Here is a 22,368-nt window from a genome sequence, read left to right as displayed (position 1 = left end):
GCTCAGTGGGAGCGCCAGCCCTGAATGTGGCAGGGGTTTGGAGAAGCCGTTTATCCTGGATGGGATTCCTGGCCCCAGCTTAGATTGCTTCCCTGTCCTCAGCAACAGCCCTTGACATGTGGAACGTGAGCTGCCTGTCCTTCTTCCCACAGGCCACCGAGGCAGAGTGCTGCACCTGGCTTTGAGTCCAGACCAGACCCGGGTTTTTTCTGCCGCAGCTGATGGCACGGCCTGTGTGTGGAATTGCTGCTAGTCACTCAGCCCCTCTCAGCTTCAGCTTCCTGATTTCTACGTGAGAATAATGATGTTGGCCTTGCCTTCTCCATGGTGTGGTCATGAGGCTCAAACAAGATGCCGTGCTTTTCCTGAGGTGAATGCCTGTTCTCCCGACCTTCCTTCTCAGGTTACTTCACTTGCTCTGCTTCGTTCCATTGCATTTCCCAGACACCGTCTCTGACTCTATGCTTCTCTCTCTGATTTCCCCCTCCTCTTCCCCTTTTCTTCTTCTTCTCTCTCTGTCTTTTCCTCGTTAGAGGTGCATTTTCACTGCTATAGTCACAAGACTATCTACAGCAAAGATTTCTAAACGCTTCTTTGTCGCTCGGCTTTTCTCCCAAGCTCCAGCCTCATACTTGTTTGTCTCTGGATATTTCTTTTCTGAGATATTTTTTTTGTCTTTAGCTCAAACTCAATACATTAAAAACACAACTTATTCGCTTGAAAAACATTGATTAAAGTGCTACTCTATGTTAAGCATGCGTATTATTTCCTCTCAAAAAGAGGACTTCTGTGGGACTCCCTTTTCTCTTATCATGGTGTCATCTTTATCCTGGTCCTCCCATTACTCAGGGAGCCTCCTGGTTATTCAGTTTACCCCTTGTTCTCTGTTTGTTGTTTTACCCTTGTAATGTCCTGCATACCTGATGACCAGTTTGTAGTAATTGCCTTCTAACTGGCTTCCTGTCTTTATTCTTCATGGGTCTCCACGTTGCTGCTAGGTTACATTTCTAAAAGCATCGTGCTGGTCCTCCCGTCCCCTGCTCATAGACTCTCAATGACTCCCATGACCTAACCCCCTAGGCCTCCACCTCGGAGTCCTGAGCCCAGAACCTGAAGTTGGGGACCTGTACCAGTTATGGCTCTGCCATAAACTTGCTGAGTGACCTTGGGTATGTCACAACATTTGCAAGAATAGGAATTTGGATTTGATAACTGCTAAGGTTTCTTCAAGCTTGATCAGACCACTGTTCTATCTTTTTTTTTTTTTTGCGGTACGCGGGCCTCTCACTGTTGTGGCCTCTCCCATTGCGGAGCACAGGCTCCGGACGCTCAAGCTCAGCGGCCATGGCTCACGGGTCCAGCCGCTCTGCGGCATGTGGGATCTTCCCAGACCGGGGCATGAACCTGTGTCCCCTGCATCGGCAGGCGGACTCTCAACCACTGCGCCACCAGGGAAGCCCCACTGTTCTATCTTTTTAACGTTAATCCTCACTCCTTCCTGTGTTAACCCTGGGCTAAGTCTTATGATTTCCTGCCTTATGCTTTTGTTAGACCTCTTCTTTCTAGTCTGGAATTCCTGCTCCTCTCTTCTTTTGCTTTGCACCTTCACATAAGTCCTGACCTCTCCAGGAAGTGTTTTGAAATGATGTTACCTGGCTTTAACTCTTGGCATCAGTCTGTATCACCTACTTTGTGTTAATATAATTATTCTAGTTGTTTTAAAAAAATCTTTTATTACTATGTGAATCTTTGTTTATTTAAGTTTTAACATGCTTATTTCTTCTGGACAATTCGATTGAGGAGTTGAGGGATATTGGCCTTGCCTTCTCCATGGTGTTGTCATGAGGCTCAAACAAGATGACGTGCTTTTTAGTGTCAAGATGTTATATTTTTTAGTGTCCTTTGGAATGTTTTGCATGTGTCAGCTAACATATGTTGATTAATTTATTTGCTTTGTCATAAATGGTTTTTACCAATACATACACACTCCCTTAATACCGCTCCTCAAAAAAAAAAAAAAAAACCAAATAAAAGCCTTGATAATTGAAAAGTGGAATAGTAAATACAAGGGGTGTTAGGACTCTCCTGACAAGTTGCCATACATTCTGTTCTTTTCCCTGTTTTTAAACTCAGAAAATCTGCTTGGTAGTGCTAGTAATTTTTAACTTATAAAATTTTAGGTCACCAAAAGCTGCAAATATGCTACATTCCCGCAATACACACTCTTCTTCTTTAAGAAAATGGGTTTCATTTGATCTTCTTCTTATTTAGCCAGGTATAAACTATAAGAAAAAGTTTAGCAGGGAAAGGAGCAAAATGGTGAGGCCACTTCCAGTGTCCCCCACCATTCTGACGTGGTTACTTCTATCTTAACAATCTCACGGCACTATGACATGACCAAAGATCACTTCTCTCAATTAATACTGGTGTGTGAACTAGGCTCTCATTTAAGAAAAATAGCAATTTATCTTTTACTACTGTTAGTTTTGGTGGAAGTCTGGAATATGGTTTCAGTAAAGAAAAAAATGAACTTACAGATAATACACAAAACAGAAGCCTCTGCTACAAAAATTTTGTAATATAAAACTTTTATTGACTAATAAGTTATATAAAGCACATACATCTTAAGTGTACAGCTCAGTGAGTGTTTAATTTATGAATAAGATCAAGATCATATGAATAAATCATCCAGATCAAGATGTGAACATTTCTTTCACCCCCAAAGACTACTTTGTGTCCACTCAGTCAATACCCCTCCATTATTCTGACCTCGGTCACCATGAATTAGTTTTGCCTCATGCCAACCTTCAGATAAATGTAATCATACCGTAAATATTCTTTCTTTTTTTTTTTTTTTTTGGTCTGGTTTATTTTACTCAACCTTATATTTGTAAGAGTAATTCATATTGTTGCATTCATGCATGACACAGGCATGTAGTTTGGTCTTTTTCACTGCTGTGTAATATTCCATTGTATATACAACAATTGTTTATCCATTTTATTATGAATGGATATTTGAGTTATTTTCAATTTTGACTTTTAAGAATAGAGCTGCTATGGACATCCTCAAACACGTATTTGGTGGAAAAAAAGCCCTCATTTCTGTTTGGTATATACCCAGGAGTAGAATTGTTAGGTCATAGCATATGTGTTCATTCAGTTTTAATAGACACTGCCCCTTTTCCTAAGAAAAGCTCTACCAATTTACACTTCTACCAGCAATGAACAAGGGTTTCATACAACTCTTTTTAAGTGGACTTCAAAATCTGTAATAAATGTTGCCAGTAGGGAATACGCCATCCATCCTCTTATTGCTATTAAAATCCTAATTAGGGATTATAGCAGGCATCTAAAATATCCTCTTAGAGCATCTCTTTTAGATATCAGCATGAGACTTCACTTTCTAATATAGGGGTTCTCATCCCCAGCTGCATATTAAAATCATTGGGGAGCTTATAAAAAGAATACTTTGTCTTGGTTCTCATCAAGTTAAATAAAAATTTCTAAGGGTGAGACCTGAGCATTGGTCATTTTAAAGAGCCTGGTAAGTCTAATGGGCAGCCATGGTTGAAAACCAAAGGACCAGTATTCTGGTCAGTCTTTAAGCTATGTTCCTTCATTTGTCTTAAGAAGCTGTCTCTTAGTGTTGCTGTATGTTCTTAGTTTGGATATACTGTGTGTGTGTGTATGTATATGTTTATGTATGTATACATGCACACACATATAAGATTTATATTCCAAAGGGAACTGATGGAAATCAGAGGAATCTGTTCACATAATCTCATCTTCAAGTGGCTACTGGACTGATGACTATCCACTAAGTTCAATACGCTGAATAAATATCTTGAGTTTTTTCCCAAAGGAAAATTTCAGGCCATGATTCAACACTCACTCCCTAGTATGAGATGGCAGTCACTGTAACCACCATGTTGATTAGACCTACCCAGACTCAATGACAAGGGGAACCAAGAAATCACCTAGATAATCCAAGGCTTAAATTCAAACTACTGAGAAAGGAGGCTGACTTTCCTTGTATCCTTTTTTTGGCTAGCTAAGTGCCTCATTAATATCCCCTAGAATTTTAATTTCTGTTTCTCACCTGCCTTTGGAAAATACTGTAAGGCATTTTCTGTTTCTACTTCTCCCATCGACTCAGGTTCTTACATATAAATCTGAATAGCAGGTGTTGATGTGGAACAATGGCCTTTGAAGGGCAAACATTTCCTTTTAATCCAAACGCTCCAGACTGGCTGTCTCTGTTTCTTGCAGAATTGCTGAGCCCTTCACTGTACTTGTTACTAGACAGACTGACCTTAGTGTCCCTCCTGCTGGGCCCCACTGAATCAGTGAAGTGAATATTTCAAGCCAAGTTTGCATGTCACTTGTCACATGGATGACACAGGTGACATTGGTCCCTGATCTCTCCTTTGCATTATCCGCAAGTTCTCTATATTACTCTGGTTCACTTTGCTGGTGGAGATCTGCCTGCTAAAGTTATAGGAGAGCAACAAGTACAGTGATACAAGTTGATTTTATTTATGATAAAATTAAGACATGACAGCAGTGGGCATATACCTGGAGAAAACCATAATTCAGAAAGATACATGCACCTCAATGTTCATTGCAGCATTGCTTACAATAGCCAGGACATGGAAGCAACCTAAATGTCCATCAACAGAGGAATGGAGAAAGAAGATGGGGTACACATATTAAGTGGAATATTACTCAGCCATAAAAGGAACAAAATAATGCTTTGCAGCAACATGGATGGACCTAGAGATTGTTGTACTGAGTGAAGTAAGTCAGACACAGAAAGACAAATATCATATGATATCGCTTATATGTGGAATCTTAAAAAAAAAAAGAGTACAAATGAACTTATTTACAACACAGAAGTAGAGTCATGGATATAGAAAACAAACTTATGGTTACCAGGGGATAAGAGGCAGGAGGGATGAATTGGGAGATTGGGACTGACGTATACACACTACTATATATAAAACAGATAACTAATAAGAATCTGCTGTATAGTACAGGGAACTCTACTCAATACTCTGTAATGGCCTATATGGGAAAAGAATCTAAAAAAAAGGAGTGAATATATGTATATGAATAACTGATTCACTTTGCTGTATACCTGAAACTAATACATCATTGTAAATCAACTATACTCTAATAAAAATTTTAAAAAAAGAAGTAACAGCAAATGAAATGAAATACGGTTATCTAAACTGCATGTTTCATAGTCTTAGCTATCCAGCTGAGGTGTTTCTTTGAGAGAAGAGTATAGACGCCAGGTCCTCGAGGGTCTCCGCATTTCCCTGGAAGGCCAAAGGCAGTGATGCCTCTGAAAATGCCTTCACATATCAAAGGGCTCCCAGAATCTCCCTGGGGGAAAACAAGAGGAATGATGAAGACCAGCACCAAATATGACCACTAGCAGAATGGAAGAAATTCCATTTAATGTGGAGCCTTTAAGGTGAGGTTAAGACCAGCCTTGACTTACTTGACAATTAGTGCTTAAAAAACCCAAATGTTTGGGAATATTCAATAATATGTTCAAATTGGTTTTCTCGATTTGTTTATGAAGCAGTGAAAATTGAAATGAAACTTGTATTATTTGTGTAATCCACTAACGTTGAGACAAATTCTCTGCTTTAGAAACTCTCCTGTTTGTCATTTTCTCAAAATGTTTAATAATCGCTCAAGGGATAAAATAGTCAAATGCAGATTGGCCACTGAGGCAAAGAATAAAAGCCATGTTTTCTAGTTCCTCCAGCAGATAATTGTCTTCCCAAAGGAACAAAGCCGAAGCAACCTTTTCCTTCCCCTTCTCAAATAGACAGAAATTGCTACCTCGAGTCTCCTTTTTTTTTTAATGAGAAAGAAACATTTAATGAAATAAGTTATACAACAGTATCTCTAAAGAGCGTATTGAGTGTGAAAGACTCAAAATAAAATTCAACTAATCAATACAGTAATCATTGAAGAGAAAATTACATTTTAAAACTTGTGTTATTAATCTGCCAGTCTATCACCCTATATAGTATCAATGAACATTAAAATTAGACCTTGGAGGTCAATTCCTTCAAACTCCCACAAACACCATTCTTTTCTAGCAAACATCGTTCATTTAGTCAATATTTATGGAGCATCTACCATGTGCCATGTAGTCTTCTAGACACTAGGACTAAATCAGTGAACAAAATAGACAAAAAGAAAAAAAAATAGACAAAAAGTACTGCTCTCGTGGAATTTACGTTATTCTTTGATTTTCCTCCCGAGCCTCCTTAGAGCATCTGTTGCTAGATGGATGCTCCTGGCAAGTCAGTGATAACACTTTGGAACTGCCTGGTTCCACTAGGAGGAAGGCTTCAGTTAGCTGTAAATCATGCTTTATTCTTGTGCGTGAGCCACCCAATATGTGACCTTGTATTCTCTCAAGGGACTTTAGAATCAGCATATTTAAATGTATTTAAGGTCTAGAGACCAGCTTGGCTGTTTCTGGCTTTAGGGAGGGTGGGTGGTGCCAGATGAAGGGCTGTTGAGGCTTGTACACAGAGTTCTGCAAATGCAAGGCTCTGAGGGCTCAGCTCCATCCCAGTGAAGTGAGAAGTGACAAACCAGTGCTCAGAGCTTAAACCTTTGTCAAGGGTTCTTCTACTCCTATCTTTAGGCGGAGCCCAGTCCCAGCCCTTCTCAGGGCATATGGTAGGCAGGCTTGTGTGTACTTTGGAATGGATCATGCTTGGAAGTTGTTTCCAGGGGTTGAGCTCAGCTCTAGGAAGCTATGGGGTTTACCCCGGAGATCTTGAGTCTGTCTTGGGAATGCAGGCATTTCAGACTTACCTGGTTAAATGGCAGAGGAATTTTTGGGGGGTGATCAGATGGGGAAAACGTACTGAAGGCCCTAGAGGAACCCTGACTTCAGCTCTCCTCAGTGTTATATATTTTTCAGTTTAGATCTATATATGTTAATATGAAAAATGAGAAAAAATAGCTTCTTAGTGGTTTTCGATATAAAATCAAGAAGATGTAGTAGTTCAACCCAGGCACTAGCATGGTTTATGATGAACAACTCACCTGAGCTGAGAACATTAATTAATTTGACTGGAGCTTTGCGGTACGCGGGCCTCTCACTGTTGTGGCCTCTCCCTTGCAGAGCACAGGCTCCGGACGCGCAGGCTCAGCGGCCATGGCTCACGGGCCCAGCCGCTCCACGGCATGTGGGATCTTCCCGGACCGGGGCACAAACCCGTGTCCCCTGCACCGGCAGGCGGACTCTCAACCACTGCGCCACCAGGGAAGCCCTATCAAACTTCTTTTTAAAAGCACTAGGACGCTGTAGAAGCCAGTGTCATGACAAGGCAAAGAGTGACTTCACGTTCTCTACATCTGCATGAGTTAACCCAACAGCTAGAGTTTGGAATCTTATTTTACTTACACTGCAGGAATCTCTTCCACCTTGGAGGCTTCCGGCACAAATCATATTCAGTCCAATCGCAGGGTTATAATTATAGTGGCTTTGGTCGTTGCAGATTTTTCTGTCTATGACGGTGACATTGACCTCTCTCAAAATATCAGACCGAGGTGAATTATTGCGAAACCTACCCCATCCTGCAACTCGACACATAGTCCCAGGTTTCACATCATCCCCCAATTTAGGGAGAGGAAGGATAGCCACGTTTTTATTAATTGTTGCTTTTTTGTTCAGCTGTTGGAAGACAAGCAAAAAGTTAACAGAATGAGATAATTAAGAATTTCATCCAATAAAAATGAATTAAAAAAAACTAAAATTGCACATTTTTATTTAAATTCTAGCTGAACCCTCAGGGACCCCCACCCCCCACCCCCTTACGCAGCTACAGTCTGTAGTTATCGGGACACTGAGAAAGGTTTCCATGTAGGTGGCCAGACTATAGGAGCTTCTATACTTTCAATCAAAAGTATAATCAAAGGTTCGTACCTTTAGAAGTTTAAGATCACCCTCATGCGTGTCCTCGTCATAGCATGGATAGGGAAACTCTTTCTTAACAAACATGATCTGTTTTTCAGGCTCTTTCTTGGTTATTGAGTGAGCCCCAAGAACGATCTGGGATCTTCTGTTCCTGAAAACAGACACAACACCGTTAATTTGGTTTACCCTTTAAATCAGAAGCTGAGCATATTATGTGCTGATCAGTTTCATTGTCCCATTTGTAAATATGCTTGCTGTGAAAATACTTGTTTGTGGCTCAGAAAAAAATGTGTACTTTAAAGAATAAAAAGTGAATTGTTTATGAATTTATCATTACCATTATCATCATGATCACCTGCAGCTTATTTATAACAAGCTAAACTAGTTTCACTGAAAAACAAATGATAAGAGAATTCCATGGAAGCTAAGCCAAGTCTTGGGATCTTTGTTGGGGTTTTACTGCCGTCTCCTCAACCTTCCTTTAGTTGTCATAGAGAATCAGGTTGCAGATGACTGGAAAACAGAGATCTTAGTAGTCTAGAGACAAAAGCAAAAGACACTCAATAGTTGTAGACTAATGCACTGAAGAAATCTTTGTAAGAGAACAGCAGACTTAAATGGGAAAACTTTCAGAGATAGATCGCTTAGTGGAAGACCCTATTTGCATGGCATTGAGTGTGTGTTTGAGGGGATGGTGGTCTGCAGGAGGGTCCCAGCATTCTTTCCTTTTATTACTCCGTGCTAAAGGTTCATTTTGGTTAATAAAATCAAGATCCTCTCTGATGCATTAATGATGAAGGCCATTATCACTCACATCTTAGTGTGTAAACTACACCAACCATATATTCACATTGCTGTTTTTCCATTACACAGCTGATATTAGTCTCACTTAAGACATTAGAACAGTGCTTTCAGTAGACTATACTTTGATGATGAAATGTTCTATAGATCTGCTCTGTCCAATATGGAGCCCCGTGTAGGCTACTGAGGACTCGAAATGTGGCCAGTGAGACCGAGGACCTAAATTTGTAATTTGATTTAACTTTAATTAATGTAAATGTATATAGCCATAGGTAATTACATAGCCAACATGATAGTGGCTATCATAATAGACAGAAGCTTGATTTAGGTTTAGAAGCTTGATGTAGGAGCAGAGAAAAGACCAGCCCTGGAAGAGGTTTGAAGGCAGTGGTTGACGGTGGTTAAGAGATGGCTGAAGGCGTGAGAAGTTCATAAGAAAAACAGGAAGGCATTCAAAAGAAGCTTTCTCTGCTTGACAGTGGTGCTCAGGCCCCTGAGGGGACCCTGAAATTTTCACCCTTCTGCACCATCATGAAGTCAAGATCAGAAGCATCTAGGGAAGCTCTAGGGGAGATCTTCCGAAAGAGCTCTGGTTGCTGCTTCCTCATTGGTCGGATTCTTTGGGGCCGAACCTGGGCTCAACTCCCTTTTGGGGTAAAGCAATTTGTCAAAGATGTAAGCGATGTAAAGATCCTGTGGCTTTAGTGGTATTTACTGTCTTCATTAATATTCCCCCAAGTTAGAATATCTCCACAAATGTTTTTTAAACCCAAGCACTTACAGGTTACAGTGAGCTGCAGTCAATACCCAGTCTTTTGCAATCAAAGCCCCGGCACAGATACTTTTCTCTTGAAGTAGCACCATGTAGGGTCTTGAATGAGGAGTCACTTCATTTCCTCCAATAATTTTTACACAGAGATCTGTTAAAAAGAAAAAGACATGTCATATCAGTGACCCCTCCAAAGAGTTCTACCTAAAGCCATGTTTCTAAGACTAGACATGCATTCCCCACTTAGAGAGGAGGGGAGATGAGGGCATCCTCCCCATCTTCATGTGGATTTCAGATATCTGAATGTAAATCCCATTCCTGTTGGACTTTCTGAGAAGGTCCTGCTCTTTCATCCACAGAAACCATGCCTTTGGCCATTCCAGGGATTATCAGGCTGGAAATCGGTCACAACCGCTGACCTCAGGCCTCAGGGCTTGAAAAGGCAGACAACTGTGCATGGGTTTATACCAGTAACACAAGGAGCCGCTGGTGATGATGACAGCCTTGAGTGCTCTCCCACACCTCTCCCTTTCTGGCTAAGTATTAATTTGGGGAAGCAGAGTGGCTTTTAGAAGCTTGAAAACCACCCTTTTTGCCCCAAGCCCTTGCAAAACCCCACAGCTTACAAACTGATATTAGTACCTTTTAGCTGTGACCCTACCCTTGAGTTCTTTGGTCATTGTGAGACTTTTGCTTATTGAAATTTGCACTCTTCTCATTCATAAATTGAGAGAATAATATCTTTTGCAACTGAAGCTCCCCTTCAATCTCCAGACTGTACCACGTGGTTTAATTTAAGCCCTTTTCCAATGAAGAGAGGAGAGAAGATACTATAGGGAGAGAATTCTGCCTTAGTAAAATTTCTTTGGTGATAGAACAAGAGTAGAGATTCACTATTAGCGAACAGTGAGACCAAAGCACGAGGCAAACCATACATGTTGGTTGAGAGGATCTTGTGCCCGTGTGATATACTCTCAGCATCACCTTCCTACACCAGATGTTCTTGGATTCTCCCCAAACATTTCTCCTGACTATTGGCTGGGACTCAGGTTTGCTTCAATAGGGCACAGTGCCTGTTACTCCATTATTAAAGCTAACTCATTGCCAGATTTACAATGAGGTGTAAATGATGAGAGTGGGGGAAGGGGAAGCGGGTTTCCAGAAGGGAGTTGGGAAGGAGAAGTCCTAGACTCTAGAAGTAAAAAGATAAGGAACTTAGAGAAACCAAGAGAACTTCACCTACATCTCAATTTTCCTGGGGTGTATCACAAATAGATGGATTTCAAAGATGCATCTTTGGACCGTCTGGGCTGCAGAAATCATAAACTCAGTATAATAGTTCGTTTTGCAGAGTCCTGTGTTTGGTGAGCACAAATACCACGTCAGAAAAAGTCCCCATATCCCACAACCTAGGATTCGGGAATAGGATTTAGAGCAGGTGAGAAGCTTTTAAAACTAGCAATTCTTGGTTCCCACCCAGAATCACAATAAATTAAAATCACTGGGGCTGGGGTATCAGCATTGTTTGAAACCCTCCAGAGGATTCTAACGTGTAGAAGGATTGAGACCTCCCGTCCAGAGCATCAAGTCTTGCTTTGCTGTGTCTGTTCCTTTTAGGGACCCACATTTCTCTCTCTGACCACAGGAAACAAAGAGTAAGTTGCTTTTGTTGTTTCCTTTGAAGAAAAGATAAGATTGGATTTTTAAAATCTGCTCTGTTTTCACTGTTGTGGAGGATTTAACATGCCTGAACATAGTCGTGCTATGCCATACTTATAGTACTCTGCCCACCCTTTTGTTTCTAATGCCCTGTAACCTTATTATTTCTAAAACTTTTAGGTGCAAGATAAACTAGAGAACTTCCTTGGGAATTTTTGGTAAGATAGGTTGTTGCATCAGCATCTGCCCACCACTTCCATCTCCAAAAGCTGCCAGAATGTGGGGAAAACCCATGGCTGCTCCACATTTGTCAGCACAGTTCAGCCTAGCCCCAGAGTGCTTTTCACTGCCTAGAAAGTTTTTAAGGAACATCTAGAGCTACCCCGGGGCTATTACCCTTCTAGTGATAATCCCATGACTTTTGCAGCATTTCAAACTGATGCATGTGCAACTCACACAAAACCAGGCAAATTGGTTACTACTTAGTACATCAAAGAATAAGCGTAATACAAAATACTGTAGCACTTCCAAAGAGTCAATGCGGGGATGCTCCCAATGTCCTAATGTATTCCCAAGGACACACTAACCTAGAGAAATAATGATAAATATTTGAATCATTCCTGATTCTTGGGGTGTGTCTAGGTCAGGTTTAAAAAATATATATTTATTTATTTATTATTGAAGTATTGCCGATTTTGTCATTAAAGCTATCTATGCATTTTCTGCAGCAAGAAAGGCTGAGGCGTCACTATTCCTTCCCTGAAAGGTCCTATTTGTTTTCCTAACTTAAGAACTTTTTGTTTGTTTGTTTACTTGTTTTTACAGTGTCCTTTTTGGCAGTTTTCAAGCCCCAAGTTGGCAGCACTGGTGGTTCTATTATCTTTTGTAAAGGAATTGTAAAGAAGAAAGAAGGTTGTTTTTCTTTCTAAAATAAAGATATATGTAGAATCCAAGAAAGAATGTTAAGGCTTGCGAGAAAAAAATCTCCCCTTAGTACACTTAGCTAATACTGCCAAAGAGTCTGCTCCATTTTGCTTAATTGCTGTAATGGAAATGACAAGAATCAGTCTTACCTTCAGGAATTAGAAGGAGGAAAATGACCATTGAGAGAGTGGCTGCCAGAAAGGTAGAGGAGTTCCTCATTGTGGCTGGTGTCCCCACGTCAATTAATGTGAAAATCTGTTTTCAGTTCTTGATTGGCTCTTATTTATATATCGAGAGTACAAAGGATGTGGTTTCCTTTCTTTTCTTTCTTTCCAATTTCAAAGTTGAGTATTAGGAAAAAGAAAAAACAAACCACAAGTGAGAACAGTGAGTAATCACTCATCTGTGGGCATGCTTTCCTTGGCTAGGACTGCTGAGGGGAGAGGGTTGTAATTCTACAGAGTGGGTGGGGACAATGGGCCCTCGTTGCCATCAGAACATAGTATACAAGAAGAGACTCCAAATGTTTCAGCTGAGATTTCGTGGATTCTAGTTTTCATCAGCAGCAACATTATCTTTTCTATTCACAAATGAAAGCTCTTTAAAGACTTAAATCAGAGATTTAAAATTGGCCACCTAAAAGTTGGTCACCAACCAAGTGTCTTTCTAGTCATCTCCTTGGATTTTGTAAGGATTAATCAGCTAAGGGCACGTGGAAATATATAGGATGGAGGCTTATTTATTCATAAGCTCCTGCTTGGATTTTCCTTCCCCACTTTGTGGAGGGTAGCTTATTGTGTCCCTGTCTGGAGTTTGGCAGGTGGGGACAGAGGCTGGTGCGGTAGGGAGGGTTAGCTCTCCCCAGTCCCCTGATTGGGCTTCCCCTGATCATTTGATTTTACAACTTTAGACATATGGAAGTATCTCTGAGTTGCTCCTTCCTTCCTCCCTTCCTGTCTCTCCCTCCTATCCTTCCTTTCTTCCTTCCTTCCTTCTTTCTGGATCTAGCTAAGAAAGGAAAATGGGTGTCAGACATGGCTACTTTGTTCCAGTAAGGAAAATATCTCACTCTAAGAAGGATCATCCTCAGTCCCTGAACGAACAGTATTCAGTGCGCTTTCTATTAGAAATGTCTTTAGCTCTTTTTCTGAGCTGAGGATGTGGTCTTTATTATATGACATGTATATGGTCATAGGTTTGATCAGGGTGTTTGGTGTTAACCAGCCATCCCCAGAATTAACACCCTGATGACTTCAGACTCAGAAGTTGCTTTTTCAGAAATCACATGACCTTGGAAGGAAGCCCTACTGAGATACCTGTGTTTCCTTTTCCCGGATATTACTAGGGTATCAAAGATGAACCATTTTCAGTAAAGCAGTGGGATACCCTGCTTCTGTTTTTGGTGAATAATTTTAGTGCAGACTTTAAAAAAAATCAAATTTTAATTGACTACAGCTACTGAAAATTTCCTAAAGGAAACATTGATAATTCTGTTTCTTTTTATGTGACTATGGTTACCTTTCCTAGACTCATGTTGACTTTTAACAGCTTTCCGAGATATAATTTACATACCATCAAGTTCACTCGTTTGAAGTGTATAATTCAATGGCTTTTAGTGTATTTCTAGAGTTGTGTAACCATCACCATAATCTGATTCTAGTACATTTTTTATCATTCCCCGAAGAAGCCTCATAGTCATTAGCAGTCACTCAGCATTACCCTCCTTCCCCCACTCCCCTGCCCTAGACAACCTCTAATCCACTTTCTGTCTCCTTAGACTTGCCTATTTTGGACTTTTCATATAAATGGAATCGTATAATACGTGGTCTTTTGTGACTGATTTCTTTCACTTAGCATAATGCTTTTGAGGTTCATCCATATTATAGCATGTATTAGTGTTTTATTCCTTTTTATTGCCAAATAATATTCCATCATATGGAAATATCACATTTTATTTACCATTTCAGCAGATGATATACCTTTGGGTTGTTTCTACTTTTTACCTATTATGAATAATGCTGCTATGAACATTTATGTACGAATTTTTGGGTGGACATATGTTTTCATTTGGGGTGCGGGCATAAACCTAGGAGCAGGATTACTGGGTCATATTGTAGCTACGTTTAACATCTTGAGGAACTTCTAAACTATTTTCCAAAGTGGCTGCATCATTTTACGTTCCCATCAACAGTGAAGGTTCCAGCTTTCTAAATTATTGCCAGTGCTTGCTATTAGTATTCTTTTTTATAATTGCTATTCTAGTGGGTGTGAAACAGTTTCTTATTTTGGTTTTGATTTGCACTTCTGTGATGACTAATGACTAATGTTGAGTTTCTTTTTATGGGCTTCCTAGCTATTTGTATATCTTATTTGGAGAAATGGCTATTCAAAAATGTTGCTTGTTTTTTGACTGACTTATTTGTCTTTTTATTATTGAGTTGTAAGTGTTCTTTATATGTTCTGGATATGAGCCCCTTATAAAATAAATGATTTCCAAATATTTTTTCCCAGTCTGTGGGTTGTCTTTTATTTCTCTTGATGGTGTCTTTTGGAAGCACAAAAGTTTTAAATTTTGATGAAGTCCAACTTATCCATCTCTTTTATCACTTGTGCCTTTAGTTTCACATCTGAAAAATCACTGACTAATCCAAGATCACAGAGATTTACTCTTAGATTTTCTTCTAAGAGTGTTACAGTTTTAGTACTTACATTTAGGTCGCCTTTTTAATTAAAATTTTGTCTGGTTCAAATTAATTTTTGTGTGTGGTTTGAGGTAGGGGTCCAACTTCATTCTCTTGCATGTGGATATTCATTTGTCCCAGAATTATTTCTTAAAAAGACTATTCTTTCCCAAGGAATTGTCTTGATCCCTTTGTCAAAAATCAGTTTGCCATAAACGTTAGAGTTTATTTCTGGACTCTCAATTTATAACATTATCTGTCTTTATGTCAGTACCGTATTGGCATATGTCCTTATGCCAGTGCCATACTATCTTAATTACTGAGGCTTTGTAGAAAGTTTTGAAATTGAAAGGTGTGTGTCCACTAACTTTCCCACTAACTTTGTTCATTCTAACAATCTTTTTCAAGATGTTTTGACTGTAAAGTATAAATTCTAAAAATTGTGTATTAAGGCTGTTTATTTACGTTCTTGGGAAAAATTTTAATTTATTCCAGCTTTGAATGAGCCATTGCACTATTGTAAGCCAGTAGTTCTCAAGGTGTGGTTGGTGAACCCCTAGGGGTTCCTGAAACCTTTTCAGGGGTCTGCAAGATTAAAATTATTTTCATAATAATACTAAGGTGTTGGTTTTTCATCTGTGTTGACATTTTCACTGATGTCACAAAGGGAAGGACGGATAAAACTGCTGGTGCCTTAGCACAAATCAGTAGCACCAAACTGTACTAGTAGTCACTGTATTCTTCATTGTCAGACACTCTCAGAAGAGAAAACCAGTTTCAACTAAGAATTTCTTTGACAACTGATGGGAACATACTGTATAGCTTCGGGAAGGCTACCTAATGCACTGTGGTAACCTAAATGGGAGGGAACTCCAAAAGGGAAGGGATATCTGCATGTGTATGGCTGATTCATTTTGTTGTGCAGTGGAGGCTAACACAACATTGTAAAGCAACCATACTGCAATAAAAATTAAAAAAAAAAAAGAATGTCTTTGATGAGACAGTAGAAACAGGAAAATTTTAAAAAAATGTAACACATCTTTACCCAGTAGTAAATGTCTCTTTAATATTCTCTGTGATGTGGGAACTGTGCAAAATATGCATGAAACACGTTGGTTACACATGAGAGTACAATGGTTGCTTTGGGGAAAGGCACTGGTATGATTGGTTGAGTTGTGAACTTATCTATCTCTTTCATGGAATACTATTTTTATTCGAAAGAATGCTAACAGACAAAATATGATTATTCAGACTTGGGTATCTGACAGACATTTTCTCAAACATGAATGAAGTGAGCCTGTTGCTTTAGAGAAAACAACTGACAATGTGTTGCTAATGATAAAATTAGAGCTTTCAAGTGAAAATTAGAATTTTGGGAACACTTGTGTCTGCTATCACGAGCTTGACATCTTCCAAACACTTAAGGACTTTCCCAATGAGATGGTAGTGACATTAACAAATGTATTTTAAAACATACTGTGCAATGAATGTGTCAACATTTGGAAAATCTACATAACTCAATGAATCGATATTTTTCAAGAAAGCAATGCATGCTGTTACATGCACTTGTATTTGAATTTGCTGTCCTCTTTCCATGGTCATAGAGGAGTGAATCAGCTATTGGGGAAAAGGCCTGGAATCATACTGATTGATACATTACATAAATATTTATTGAATGCCTCTCAGGTGCCAGACACAGTGTAAATGCTGGGGATAAGAAGCAAAGGTGAATAAAACACATTTAATCTTTGCCATTATGGAGCATAGAGTCTACTAAGGAAGACATGTGAAATGATTTTAAATTGTTGTAAGTAACATAAAGGAAAAAAATTGGGTGCCGAAATGGAGAATACTAAGGGACGGCCTGTCTCAGAGAAGATGAGCAGCTGACGTTAAAGCCCAGAACTGCCGGATGAAAGGGTGCCAACCTGAGAAAACCTAGTTTATGGGGAGTGAGTGTGTGTGCAGGTGTGAATGTGAGTGCCTGTGGGGATGGGGACGTATGTGAGAGTGTGTGTGTGAGGGCAGGTGGGTGGTCACAAAGCCTGGTGCATGTGTGTGTGTGTGTATGTGTGGAACTGAGAGAAGAATATTGGCACAGCCAGAGTGGAGTGAGTGAGGCAGAGACTCCAGCTCGAGCAGGGCCTTGTACACCATGGGAAGTTCAGATCTGTTCTCAATGTCTGTGAAAAGGCCTCTGTTAGAGGACATTTTATTTACACACTTTTGGAACAGGGTGATGTTCTTGTCCTCTCCGCTCATGACAGATTGAGGAAACCAAGGCCCAGAGAGCTTGAATGGTTTCTTCAGAGTCCTGGGGTGTGTCAGAGGCAGAGTGAGATCAGGAGCTCTGTCCCAGGTTCACTGCTCTTCTTACTCTGCCAGTCAGGGCTGCAGACGAATCGCTTCTGTAGCTGGGTTTCTGCTTAGAGAAGGTACAGTTCTTTTTGTACAAGTTGTCTCAGTGTTCTCAGTGGGGGAGATTGCTCAGGGCTGAGTGCCTTGTAGGTAACAAGCATTCAATATTTGGAATTGTCTCATTGGATACACAGAAATGTCTATTTCTACATATTTTAAAGAAGAGATAATTTAGACTTTGAGAGGGAAGGAGCAGGAAAACTGACATTTCAGAGAGTATTTTCTTGTAAGCAAGGCTTCTGAACTGCTCCAGGCTTCAGCATCCTTCTCTACATGGTGAGGGAGAGAGTTGGACTAAGTGCTCTTTGGAGCCCTTCTAGGCTTAACAGTCAGTGAATATACAAGGCCAGGGTGTGGGTTTCTGAAACCACTGTTGTGATCACTTGGGGTTCTTTCAGCATGGGCTTTATGCACGCTGGGTTTCAGTGAGTGGAGGTTGCTGGGTGTGCCTTCCAGGCACTGTACTTTGAACAACATGGGTTTAAATTTCGAGCGTCCACTTATCCATAGATTTTTTTTTCCCACTAAATAAGCACTACAGTGCTACTTGATCCTAGGTTGGTTCAATCCGCAGATTCGGAACCGTGGATACGGAGGGCCAACTACAAAGTTATACATGGATTTTTAGGCTGTCCAGAGGGTCAGTGCCCCTAACCCCTGCTGTTGTTCAAGGGTCAACTATATAAATAAAGGTCAGGGTGAGGGGGAGGGAGCATGAATTGGATGTGTGTGCAATGCGATTTTAAGCAGGGAAATTTAGGAAGGTGTGTTGAGAAGGTGACACTTTAGCAAAGATTTGGAGGATGGTAGGGTGCTAGTCATGAAGATATCTGGGGGAACTTTCCAGGAATAGGGGAAAAGCCCTAAGTGGGTTCCTGGTGAGTATGAGGAAGGGCAGGAAGGCCAGCATGGCTCGAGAGAAGAGAGTGGGGCGAGCACAGAAGGAAATGAAGTCAGGGGAATGCTGGAGACAAAACTGTGAGGGCCTCATGGGACCTTGACCCCAACAGAAACAGGAGCCGTTGCTGGGCTTTGAGCAGGGGAGAGACATGAGCTGAAGTGTCTGAACAGGATCACTTTGGCTGCCGTTCAGGGAGCAGACTGAATGGGGGCAAGGGAGGAAGCGGTGAGGTTAGGAGGTGACTGCAGTGATTTAGGACGGAGCGGATGGTGGGCTGGACCCAGCAGGTAGCAGCAGAGGTCATAAGATATAGTCTGATTCTGGATATATTTTGAAGGTAGGGCAGGTAATAGTCCCTTGCAGAATGGCTGTGCAGTGAAAGAAAAAGAGAAGAGTCCAAAAGACTCCAGAATTTTTGGTCTGAGCAACGGGGAGGCTGGAGGATGGAGCTGCCATGAAATAATGGGGAAGTCTAGAGTTGACGCAGTTTGGAAGGGAAGATATGAGGTCTGCTCCAGACAGGTTGCGCTTCAGATGTCTGCTCGACACCCAAGTGGAGCTTTAGAGTAAGGCAGCTGGCTCTAGCAGCCTGGAGTTAGGGAGATGTCTGTGCTAAAGACAGATTAGGAATTATCAGCGTGTAGATGGCGCACCGTCTCCAGAGTCATAGAACCTAAATGCCATGGGAGAGGGAGTGAGGATGGAGAAGAAAAGTCCCGGGATTTAGCTGCGACTCTACCCAGCATGAAGAGGTAGAAGAGAAGAGGAGGTCCAGCAATGGGGACTGAGGAGGAGGGACTTGTGAAGTAGGAGGAGGGCCAGGAGAGGGCGGCGTGCTGGAAACCAAGTGAAGAAAGCGCTTCAAAGAGGAAGAAGAGGGCTTCTCTGGTGGCGCAGTGGTTGAGAGTCTGCCTGGCGATGCAGGGCACGCGGGTTCGTGCCCCGGTCCGCGAAGATCCCACATGCCGCGGAGCGGCTGGTCCTGTGAGCCATGACCGCTGGGCCTGCGCGTCTGGAGCCTGTGCTCCGCAACGGGAGAGGCCGCAACAGTGAGAGGCCCACGCACCGAAAAAAAGAGGAGGAAGAGCTCCACTGTGTCAAATACTGCTGGGAAGGCAAGTAAAAGGGGACTGAAAACTGACCATTGGGTTTAACAAAATGAAGCCCTTGACGAGCCGTTTCCGTAGAGTGTGGGGCAAAAGCCAAATTGCAGTTTCAGAGAGAATGGAAAGAGAGAAATTGGAGTATAGACGTCTCATTTGAGGAGTTTTGACATAGAGCAAAACAGAGAAATGGGGGAAATGCCTGGAGAAGGAGTCTTGTTTTCTTTTTTTAAGCTGGGGAGGGTAGAAGCATGTTTATATGCTTATGGGAATGGAAAAAATTGGGGATGAGGAGGCGGGCTGGGGAGGGATGCAGAATTGCTGGAGCTGATGTCTTTGAGTTGGTGAGAGGCACTCCTGAAAATCCATGTTGCAGTTTGCTCTTTGCTGAAGCTCTGGAGGCCTAACCCTCGTACCCAAACTTGGAGGAGAGTAATGTTTAAAATGGAGAGCAGATTTAGCACACTATCGTGTGACAGAAGAATGGCATTTTTCACTTGCTCTGGGCACATCTTCTCTCCTCGCAAGGCACATCAGCTTGAAGGCAGAAGATTGCTTGGCTAGATAGGATTTTATAACTCCCCTAACTCCTACCCCGAATCTGAAATCACATTTCCTTCCAGTAAGACTTTCGCCTTGCTGATCTAGTGCTGTCTCTCTCAAAGGAGCTGACATCAGGCCTCCAGAATCAGCATACCGTAATTCTGCTACAATAAGCACTGACAAATGATTCTTCGTTATCTCTCCTTTTTCAGAAAGTGGTCTGTCTCTCCTGTCTCTTTTCCCTAGACATACTGGTGATAACAGAGAGGATTAGATTACAGAATAGCTTTCTTCAGCTATTTCTCAATCTCTAGGATGCCCTTTGGAGATACTGTATGATTTGTTCTTCTCAAGTCTATTTAGCGGGCTCTTGACAACTCCCTCCCTTTGGGTGGGATGCTTGAGTAACCCCTGTGCACCCGTTGAAAGTTGCTGCTTCTAGTTTCATTCTTAGAAGACAGACAGCTCTTTTCTTTTTTTAAATTGAGATATAATTCACATAGCATAAACCTGGCCATTTTAAAGTGTACAATTCAATGGTTTTTCATATATACACAGGGTTGTGCACCCATAACCATTTCATATATACACAGGGTTGTGCACCCATAACCATCTAATTCCCAAAGATTTTCATCACTCCGAAAAAGGAGACCCCATAACCATTAGCAGCCACTCCCCAACCCCCACTTCCTTCTACCCCTTGGCAAATACCCATTTACTTTCTGTCAATAAATTTGCTTACTCTGGACGTTTCCTTTAAATGGAATCATACATGTGGCCTTTTCTATCTGGCTTCTTTCACTTAGAATAGTGTTTTCAAGCTTTAGTGGTGTTCAGCCATGTTCATACGTGATACTATGTATCAGTACTTCATTTCCTTTTATGGCTGAATAATATTCCATTGTATAGACATACCACATTTTATTTATCTGTTCATTAGTTGTAGACTTTGGGTTGTTTCTACTTTTTGGTTATTATGAACGATGTTGCTATAAACATTCATATACAAGCGTTTGTGAGGACACGGATTTTTGCATGTGCCCAGGAGTGGGATTGCTGTGTCATATGTTAACACAATGTCTAACCTTCTGAGGAACAGCCAAACTTTTCCACAGTGTCTGTGCCATTTCACATTCCCATCAGTGTTGTATGAGGGTTTCTCTACATCCTTGCCAACACTTGTTTTTGTCTGTTTTTTGATGACAGCCATCCTAGGAGGTGTGAGCTAGGAGGACGGGACCACTCAACTTCAGATTTTTGGGGCCACCTCCCATTAGACCCTTTTATGTTACTGTTTACAGATGTGAAAATGGAGGCACAGACTAATTCCCTGCTCAAGGTCTTATACTGTCCAGTGATGGAATTGGTGTCTGACTTGTGGACCAGTGATTCTTTCCACCAGGCTGTTGTGATGTCTGTGGCATTCTAGTCAGGAATCTGAAATTTTTATTGGTCTGTCTAAATACAGGGAAGATCTCAGCAGGAAGGCTCTGAGGGCTAACTGTGAGGTCTGCTGGGAGTGTGAAATATTATTTATCTTTTCCCCCATCACCTTCCCAACACAGTAGACAGCCTTACTCTGTTATGTGTTCTTCAGAACCTGAAGCAGATGTCCTCTTATTTATGGATTTCTCCTAGTTTTCTACTAGACTTCAAATATTTTGAGGGCAGTGGTCATGTCTCAGTATTTATAAATCTGGACGTAATGCCTGGTACATGGTGGGCCCTCAGGAAATGTTTGAGGAATTAAATTGGATAAATCACGCAGGATTATTAGAGAATGAGTTTATTATAAATCAACTCTTTGGAGAAAAACACAACAAAAAGATGAGATACAAATGGTAGGTGATAAAAAAGCCACTTTCCTTTATTACATATCACAATCTATTAATAACATAGAACTAGATGCAGACGTAGAGAACAGACATGTGGACATAGTGGGGAAGGGTAAGCTGGGACAAAGTGAGAGAGTGGCATGGACATATATACCCTGCCATGTGTAAATAGATAGCTAGTGGGAAGCAGCCTCATAGCACAGGGAGCTCAGCTTGGCGCTCTGTGATGACTGAGATGGGTGGGATGCGGGTGGTGGGAGGGAGGCTCAAGAAGGAGGGAATATATGTATACATACAGCTGATTCACTTTGTTGTACAGCAGAAACTAACACAACATTGTAAAGCAATTATACTCCCCCCAAAAAAGAATAACATAGAATGAAGCTTAGTGCTTGCATGTATAAATTGATTAGCTAAGGCAAAATACATATCAAGATACTGGCTGGACTGTGGCCTATTGGTCTATGAAATTTTAGTCTACTTGTAATTAATAAATGATGCAATTGTCCTGAACTATCTCTAACCTCAAATTCCAAATTTTCCAACTATCTAAAACACACATTGCATCTTTCCCACTGTATTTATAATTAGAATTTTTGTATAAAGTTAAACTATACAGAAGCATAGAGTAGGAAGTGAAAAATCCCTCTTTATCTCTGTCTTTATTCCAACATGGAATAGAATATCAGGCTCTAAATTCCTAAGGCCACAAATATTTTGTAGTTTCACTTGGAAGAAAGAAGAATATTCTAAATTTCCCTGAGACTGACTTCCTTT

At 41.0% G+C, this 22,368-nt stretch overlaps 2 protein-coding genes across 2 annotated transcripts in view; one reads left to right on the top strand and one right to left on the bottom strand.

Annotated features, from left to right (window-relative positions):
* CDC20B (cell division cycle 20B) overlaps positions 1-324 on the top strand; it is a 62,710-nt gene extending 62,386 nt beyond the window's left edge. The window contains exon 12 of the mRNA XM_029217546.1: positions 153-324. Within this exon, the coding sequence (XP_029073379.1) occupies positions 153-253 (101 nt within the window). The 3' untranslated portion in view covers positions 254-324. The remainder of the gene's footprint in view (positions 1-152) is intronic.
* A 4,188-nt stretch (positions 325-4,512) lies between these two features.
* Positions 4,513-12,365, bottom strand: LOC114892697 (granzyme A-like). Its single transcript, XM_029217915.1, has 5 exons — positions 12,260-12,365; positions 9,540-9,678; positions 7,967-8,108; positions 7,445-7,714; positions 4,513-5,388 (listed from the first exon to the last, which is right to left on the bottom strand). Exons 1-5 carry the CDS (start codon positions 12,327-12,329, stop codon positions 5,227-5,229), a joined length of 783 nt encoding a protein of 260 aa, XP_029073748.1. The 5' UTR covers positions 12,330-12,365; the 3' UTR covers positions 4,513-5,226.
* Between the last annotated feature and the right edge of the window lie 10,003 nt (positions 12,366-22,368).

The sequence above is a fragment of the Monodon monoceros genome, unplaced genomic scaffold (assembly GCF_005190385.1).
Source record: "Monodon monoceros isolate NGI ecotype Baffin Bay Population unplaced genomic scaffold, NGI_Narwhal_1 Super_Scaffold_12, whole genome shotgun sequence".
NCBI lineage: Eukaryota > Metazoa > Chordata > Mammalia > Artiodactyla > Monodontidae > Monodon > Monodon monoceros.
The sequence above is the reverse complement of the archived record's forward strand: the minus strand, read 5'-3'. Positions and strand labels throughout refer to the sequence as shown.

Excerpts from the sequence above, each read along its gene's own strand:
- LOC114892697 (XM_029217915.1), bottom strand. The coding sequence starts at position 12,329 with ATGAGGAACTCCTCTACCTTTCTGGCAGCCACTCTCTCAATGGTCATT. Across the intron at positions 9,679-12,259 it reads CCTCCTTCTAATTCCTGAAG|ATCTCTGTGTAAAAATTATT; the intron begins GTAAGACTGATT and ends TCTTTTTAACAG. Across the intron at positions 8,109-9,539 it reads ACTGCAGCTCACTGTAACCT|GAACAGAAGATCCCAGATCG; the intron begins GTAAGTGCTTGG and ends GTCTGTTTTCAG.